At 39.3% G+C, this 8,741-nt stretch overlaps 1 protein-coding gene across 3 annotated transcripts in view; it reads left to right on the top strand.

The window, feature by feature from the left end:
* The first annotated feature begins 4,871 nt into the window (after positions 1-4,871).
* abcd3a (ATP-binding cassette, sub-family D (ALD), member 3a) overlaps positions 4,872-8,741 on the top strand; it is a 76,329-nt gene continuing 72,459 nt past the window's right edge. For all 3 annotated transcript variants that reach the window (XM_050056484.1, XM_050056482.1, XM_050056483.1), the window contains exon 1: positions 4,872-5,027. In XM_050056484.1, the coding sequence (XP_049912441.1) occupies positions 4,885-5,027 (143 nt within the window). In that variant the 5' untranslated portion in view covers positions 4,872-4,884. The remainder of the gene's footprint in view (positions 5,028-8,741) is intronic.

Here is an 8,741-nt window from a genome sequence, read left to right as displayed (position 1 = left end):
GGGAAAGTTTAGTTTAAATGTGTTGTAGAACTATTACTGTTACTTTATCTACATAAGATCAAATACTTTGGTATGAAAAGCTGCATTTTTATTTAACCAAGTATCCTGTATCATAACTACATGTCTGACAATTATAACAAACCAAACCGCATGATAATCGGTTGAGAATTCAGCGAGTAATGATGATTTTAATCATAAATAATCTCCTGCCTCAATAGACATACATGCATTAGGCAGCGCGGCTCCACCTGGGCAAGATGGCGGCCGCGTTGACGTATCGCTCCAATGAGGAGCACCGTTGAATGCGGCATCTACGTATATGTATCTATGGCAGGAAGCGAACCAAAGCTATGACGTCACATACGCGACCGCCTCCTGTGTAGTTTTTCTAATTACGTTTTTTTCAAAAGCTTATATCTCAACAGTTTTACCACAAAGTATGACTTTCTTGACCTTAAAATGAATGTTTTAAATTCATGAACAAAATATTTGGATTTCATGTCACAACTCAAACGGGACCAAAAGATAATATTTCTCTCCTCATTCACTGTCATTCATATTTTTTCCGATCTAAGGTCCCATGAGCTTCACTGGAAGGGGCGTGACTTCGGCACTCTATATCTGCGGCTGCAGCCAAAGAGCATGGATACCAAGAGGCGAAGCTCAATAGAACGCCCCATAGCAACAGACTCGCCCATGATTTCGTCCTACCGCCGCCATTTTGGACTGTCAGCAGACCGCAGCAGACCCGCTTGCATACAAAAACACACAGACAAACTGAAGTATATCGCTATTAATTATACTTACAATGCTACTCACCTCGTGATAGCCTGGTCACAGCTGCTTTTTCACGTTTTTGTAAAGCAAANTATATATATATACAACAAAACAAAATTGGCATATTAAATTGATATTAAAACACTTTAAAACTTACACCTCAGGAGTTCTTACCTGTCGTGATCCTTCGGTAAACGGTGGAAGGCCAGGTGCGGGGTGTTCCACCGATAGTTGTTGCAGTTAATTGCACTGCACTGTTTTCTTTTACTTTTTTTCTCCTCTGTCCTTGACATTTTGCATGTTGTCTGGGCAAAACAGTCCAAGCTCAACAGTCCAAAATGGCGGCAGCGCCCCTAGTGGCTGTTGGCAAAAATTCAACGGAGTTTCGCCTCTTGGTATTCATGCTCTTTGACTACATGACGCGCCCTAGCCAAGGCTATTCAAGAGAAGGCTGAGACACGGGGTCAAACATGGGGGGATTGCACATGCGCAGTAAAATCTGGTCTGCACTTCCTCAAAGGCTTAGTAGATGGCGTGAGACCGCGGAATAAGGGGGATGTGCATGCATGTCATTTTCACAGCTTATTACTGGACTGTCACTGGTGGCCTGCGTTGTGGGTGAGAATGACAGAGATGCAATTCGGACAACTTCAGGCAGCCGCCGTCTAAAAGTCCAAGCAGACCGCACTCCTTTATTGCCTGAGCGGATCCTGCGCTTTTTATCCAGCGGCCCTGCTGTCACCCTCCAGCATCGCAGCTCAAGTTACACTGCGCATGTGCAATCCCCCCATGTTTGACCCCGTGTCTCAGCCTTCTCTTGAATAGCCTTGCCCTGCGTTCGGAAAGTCTTTTTTGCTTAGGAAGGTTCCTAGCTGAGTGAAATTACCCGGAAGTATTTTAGCGGCCGCCATGATAAGAGCTGTTGGAATTCTCTAAACACTAAGGAAAAAAGGTTCAATGCTTCCTTTCAGATCTCCTTTAGCATAGGATACATCGGACCTTCCTAAGCGATAGGAAAGGAGATAATTCCATCCCACAAGTCATTGCGGCGGCAATATTTACGCACCATTCACAAACTCAAATGATTAGGAAAGAAAAAGATCAACATGACCGAGAAAGGAAGGAGATCTACTGCATCTCAAAACGTTGGCATCGGCTATGCTTATGGCCTAGATAGATAGATAGATAGATAGATTCAAGAGTATTATCTAGACCTGCTCTATGTGTAAAGTGCCCTGAGATGACTTTTGTTGTGATTTGGCACTATATAAAAAAGAAGTAACGTTGCTGTGCCTCGTGCATAAATGCGCATATACTTAGGGTATCTGGAGATTTAAATAATCAATGAAGTTACTGCTTCCCACTTTTTATTCCCCTGTACAGTGTTTCCCTGCAGAGCTACAGTGGAAGGATCATAACAAAAAATACAAAAGACTGTAACGTTAAAAGATATCTGCCTGAGGTTATTAAATACCTGCAGCGAGCACCCCACCCCACCCCCCAGCAGAAACAATAAGCGCGTTTCCCCATAAAGAGAGACGCTGTGCGCATTTACGCACGAGGCACAGCAGCGTCCCTTTTATTATTAATATTATTATTATTTATTATTTATCTGTCTATCTATGCAGTAGGGGCACATAATATTGATTTAACAATAAAGGCCAAACACAAGTTAATTACTGGTTGTGGTCTAATTTCGCCTCCAATTGCCCATTTGAAGAAGAAAATGTAAAAAGTACGTGGATTTCCATTATTTTTTTTATTCACACGGAAAAACAAAATAATGCATTTAATATTTGTTTATCCTGTCATAAAACAAACAAGTTGAACACAGCTGTGGGTGGAGGGGACACGCACCGTAACATATGCTCAGTTTGCATCAGTCATTTATTCATTTGAGCGTTGTTGTATTGCCAGCCTTTAGTAATATCATTAATTCATTTTACTACTTGGGATTCAGATGGGTGAATGTGAGCAAACATTCTCAATGTGACAATTCCGTTTCAGTTTGTGGCTGGTAGCCTATATTCATTTTTTTTTTAATTCAATTCCGACCTTAGTAATTAAACAATAGCCTATCTTACACCGTGTTGTCCACGTTTATATAGGCTGTCCTGCATGAAACAACACGATGAGAACGTACGTTCTCATCGTGTGCATTTTGTAGTCCATCTTCAGAACATTGTAGTTTCACCACAGCAGACCCACGTCAATAACATCAGCCGTCGCATGATGACGTAGCCCAGCGTAAGTGCGGTCGGATTTTCTCAGCTCCGCGGTTCTCTTTTCCTAAGTCCTTATGAATTCTCCTACTCATCTTTCCTTGACCTCGTGTTTTTTCCCACCGAGGTCAAGGAATAGTGATTAGGAATAGACGACAGGAGGGACTTTCCGACCGCAGCCTTGGCCCTAGCTCCTTGGTCCGGAAGCGGAAGCCCTGAATTTTTTTTTTTTTTTTTTCTAATCCTTTATTAATAGACTTAACATTGCATTACATTAAATGCACTTATAACAACGTATTGCAGAACATTGGATGTGTAGGCTATTCATAACAACGCATTGTTGATTAACATGTTGCTACTCTGTAACATCCTTCAAAAAGACATTAATAACATGTAAAATGACATAACCAAAAGGAACATAAAATGGAAAGGAACAGAAAATGACTAATAGCCTATGCTAAGAACATAAGAAGGAAAAGAAAACATGTACCAACAATAAGGTGTACGAGGGAAAAACTATACCATATGCCGAACAGCCTCATCAGTTTTGTTACATATCACACATTTAGATCATTCAGTACATGGGACCCTGAAGAAACTTTATACAGTCTATGTGAAGAACATGCTCAGTTAGCAATGAGAATGCTCTGAAGTGTTAGGTTGATGTTACGGGTAACATGTTGTTATTTAAAAGATGAATCACGACTTCATGTATAATGAATAAAGTAAATGAATAAAGTGGGTTATTGCTCCATGTATTAACTGCAACCTCTTTATATCAGGGTTTAAATAACCAGGGAATTAATACAATAATAATAATCAAAGCAATTCCTCAATCTATAATTATAATGTCTAATAACTTACTTCAAAGTAATATTAACCCAAATCTTCCTTCACTTTTGGTGAATGGTCATAATCTCAATAGCTTAAAGTTGCCTAACGTCACAATCCGGCAAACCTTTATTAAAGAATTATATCCATTCTCAACAAACAGAAACTCAATTCTACAATTATTCTCTAAAAAGGAAGCTGAGAATTTAAGGGCCAAATTCTTTAAGTATCCAATTGCACCAAAAATGAAGGAAGTTCACTTTAAAATTCTTAATGGAATATACCCTTCTGCTGAATTTTTACGATGTCGTTTTGGTTTTGAGCATAACAATTGCTCATTCTGTGATGATGAAATTGAAACCACAGAACATTTATTTTATGATTGCAAGTTTATTCATGTCTTTTGAGAAGATTTACATGACTGGTTATTCCCCAAATTTGTCAATTTCTCTAATTTAACAAAAGAGAATATTTTATATGGCATACCTGTAAAAGATCCAACACATGATCTGGGAATTAATACAATTATCATCCTTGCAAAATTTTTTATACATAAGAACAAATTCATGAAAACAAAACCTCAAATCTATGTTTTTCATAAGGAGTTGTGTCATTATTTCTCATCTTTAAAATGCATGGAGAAAAAGACGGCTGTGAAGCTTCGTGTTTTAGTAGAGGAGCTTAACCTCACAGAGTCCCCCTAGCTCTCTCCCCTTTATTTCCTATTTCTTTACTTAATAATTTTTGTTGTTGTTGTTTTAATTTGCTTAGGCCTATGTATTTATTTTCTTCACTCTCAGTAATTGGGTAAACTTTTACTGTGACATTTTGACTATTTGTACTGTTAAAACCCATATCGAGGCTTGTCTGTACCCTATTTGGTTGTATAACACTGTTCTATGCCAAATTGTATTGTAAATTTGTCAATAAAAAAAAAAAAACTTCAAAAAAAAAAAAAAAAAAACAGGGAATTGTGGCGGTGGGGGTGTGTCTGGTACTGCCGCTGGGCGTGTCACGTTGGCTTCAGACGGAATGTGACTGGCTGCAGCTATACATGTCCAAACGAACCGGTCGTTGTGTCTCAAACATGGCGTCTTTCAGTAAGTATCTAACAGCGAAAAACTCCTCCATAGCAGGCGGTATTTTGCTGGTTTTATACCTGCTGAAACACAGAAGACGGACGCCCAGACGGGACGGGTAAGTGGAAGACAATATGGATCGTTTAGGTTTTCTGTAAATGCAGAAATAAGCGGTTTTGGGAGTCAGCGTTCTAATTAGCAGTAGCTAGCTCCCCATTCTGACAGGTGACGACGACTTGCTGCTGGGACACTCCTGCATTCACTTCGATTTTTTTTATGAACAGGCAACTTGTTATTCTGCGCAGTTTGGCCGCCTTGCACACTGATCCGACCAGCTGAAATGCCAGTACAAGTTACTGACAACCAGTGTCTCTGTTTAACCGAAAAACCTGACCATAACAGTGCTTCATGCACACCCACGAGCGGCCGATTTGTGTAACTTTGGCTAACTTTGGTGATGGCTTCATTTCTTACTGGTCTCTCTGTGAGCTCTGTCACTGTGTTGAGCTGTCGATGGTTTCCATAGATAGGCGATTCTTACGTGACATTTTATGACATTTTTCTAAAAAAAAAAAAAAAAAACTTACTTGAAGAAAACAGATACACAAATGTCGATTTTTAAATTTGCTGTTTCGTATCAGCGAAAAATCCTGTTAACCTAAATAAATAGCACAAAATAGTTCAGAATTGCTACGAGCCGCTTGTAAATCCGTCGTTAATAAGACAGAGCTGTTTTGTCATTGCACAAGCAGAACGACAGCTGTCCCTGACCCTGAAGCCTATTGTCTACATTGGCACAAGTGTTTCAGAAGCACATGCACTATGCCCACATCATTTCAGCTAATGAATGACGGTATATGGCAGGGGAGCCAAGACAAGGTACTGAGATAATTACCTCCTATGCAAAACTACAGAATTTCAACATGGATAGAAAAATGAATAATTTGTAATTATTCCATTCCATGTCATTTGTGTACTGCTCTTTTTAAATTATGTAATATAAGAGTATACCAAAGTATACCTGCTCACTATCTGTATGTGTAGCAATTGCAGTTTTAAAATCTTTATAACTATTTTTGTCTGCAATCAACCAAATAATATATATATATATATATATATATATATATATATATGTATATGTATATGTATGTATGTATATTCTCCTTACACATACTTATATTTTCACTCATATTTATACATTTTCACTCACACATTCATATATTTTCACTCTCATATTTATATATTTGAACACACACATTGATACATTTTTCTCTCATATTCATATATTTTATGCACACATTCATACACTTTGCTCTCATGCACATGCAATCATCTATACATTTAATACTATAAGTAATATATGTATGTAAAAGGAACATGTATGTATGTTGAAAGAGAATATATGTATGTAAGAGAAGAATGTATGCATGTGTGAGTGAGAGTATAGTGGAAACGGAAGGCAGTACATTTATCGTCTACATACTCTGGTACAGTAGGTGGCGGTATACACCTAATGAGCAATGGTTGCAACGCGCCATAAAACCAAACGAAGAAGAAGAATTTATCGCGCTGTGATTGGCTGAGAAGGATGTTATTGACGAGGGTCTGCTGTGGTGAAACTACAATGTTCTGAAGATGGACTACAAAATGCACACGATGAGAACGTATGGGGCGTATGTTCTCATCGTGTTGTTTCATGCAGGACATATAAACGTGGACAACACGGTGAAAGATATTGTTTAATTACTAAGGTCAGAATTGAATTAAAAAAAGGAATATAGGCTGCCAGCCACAAACTGAAACGGAATTGTCACATTGAGAATGTTTGCTCACACTCACCCATCTGAATCCCAAGTAGTAAAATGAATTAATGATATTACTAAAGGCTGGCAATACAACAATGCTCAAATGAATAAATGACTGATGCAAACTGAGCGTATGTTACGGTGCGTGTCCCCTCCATCCACAGCTGTGTTCAACTTGTTTGTTTTATAACAGGATAAACAAATATTAAATGCATTATTTTGTTTTTCCGTGTGAATAAAACAAATAGTGGAAATCCACATGCTTTTTCCATTTTCTTTTTCAAATGGGCAATTGGAGTAGAAATTAGACCACAACTAGTAATTAACTTGTGTTTGACCTTTATTGTTAAATCAATATTATGTGCCCATAGGCGTCATTTAGGTATGGCGAGGTATGGCAGCTGCCATACCTTGGAATCGGGAGAAAAAAAAGAGAGAGAGGTTTTGTAGTCATTACTTGAGGCGCACTGGCTGGTTGTTTTCATTGTATTGCACTTAAATAGGTCAATAACATGCTCATCAGTGAATACAAGTGTTAGTGAATACGAGTGTTATTGAATCAAATTGTTCGGCACTTCGCTCCTCCGCGAGTTATGAGTTATGTGAGTTACCGTATATTTCCAAATAGTCGCCCGGTGGCTAATAACCGCCGGGAGTTTGACCCCATTTTGCGTATTAAACGCCTGTGCGATTATTTCCTCATTCAGGGAGAGAGAAGCTCGCGAGGGCTGCTCTCTCCCTGTCTGCAGGGCTGTCCCTCCTTGAGGGACTGTTTGCGCTTTTACGCACGGGTCGGTGTGGTGGTGCACATGACTCGTGCTACGGAAGGACGGACGGACGGATGGACAGACAGCCACGTATCTAAAACAGGTAATACATCTGGCTACATCTTTCCCACATCAAATATCTGTGATCGCCTTGACCTGCGTACGTAAAAGCGCACACAATTCCGTGTCCTCTCACCGCAGATGCTGTGATTTGATGGCCTGGTACTCACTGTAGCCCACTCTTATAAGACCCAATAATAATAATAATGATAATAATAATAATAATAATAATAGGCCTAATAATAATAATAGGTCTAACAATAATAATAATAATAATAATAATAATAATAATAAGTTACTGTGGACCTATATGCCATGCCTTTTAACAAAATTACCAGAAGAGTTCACTGAAAAACAGGTAATGTAAGCCTGAATTACTCACGTGCGTCCCTGGTGAAAATTGCTGACATGCATGGGGAATACAGCTTCTACAGGCTTGCCATAGCGTACTGTCAGGACTCAGGGACCAGAATTTGGGATGGCGGACCGTCGGGATGGTGATATTTCGGTGTGGCAGCCTGTAACTGTTGGTTAAATGGCCCGTTAGGTTGGTATTCGGATAACTGGGGCTTTACTGGTATAATGCAATAGCACCACCCAGCGGTGAAACCCGTGTACACGAAAAAAATGACCCACTCTAAATGTTTAGAGATTTTTGTACACGAACTCACCCCTACATTATACAGTATTTTTGCACTAAAAACATACTGGACAGGAACTGTAACCAAATAACAGCCTGGTGCAGGTCGGTGCAAGGAAAAAAAAAAAAAAGCCTTGAGCAAATAGCCCCTGGTTCTTTTAAATGCCTGGGCTCAAAATCGATTTTGTGAAATAAACGCCCGGGCTACTATTTGGAAAAATACAGTAGGCTATCTATGTGTTGTAAAAGCATTTTGCTCTGCTGCTGTAGACAGCCTGTCAAAATGATGTCTTGAAGCCTGTCTGATTGTATGTGGGGTTTTTTTCTTCATGTCGGCATGTTAAAGTGATAGTTCAGGTTTTTGGACATGAAGTTCTGTGAAACGCTGACCATCTGTAGCTCTGATGTGACGGTGTCACTACTCTCAATGAGCCTCCTGCTCTGAGAAATTGCCCGTAGCTTACCGGAGAAAAAGTAGTTCTGAAGATGTACGGGGACACGTAACCAAAAGGTTTTAAGCTACAAAAAAGTATGCATGTGTTTTGTTAGACTATTTCAAT

Source organism: Epinephelus moara, chromosome 11 (assembly GCF_006386435.1).
Source record: "Epinephelus moara isolate mb chromosome 11, YSFRI_EMoa_1.0, whole genome shotgun sequence".
NCBI lineage: Eukaryota > Metazoa > Chordata > Actinopteri > Perciformes > Serranidae > Epinephelus > Epinephelus moara.
This window is presented reverse-complemented; position numbering and strand designations above follow the sequence as displayed.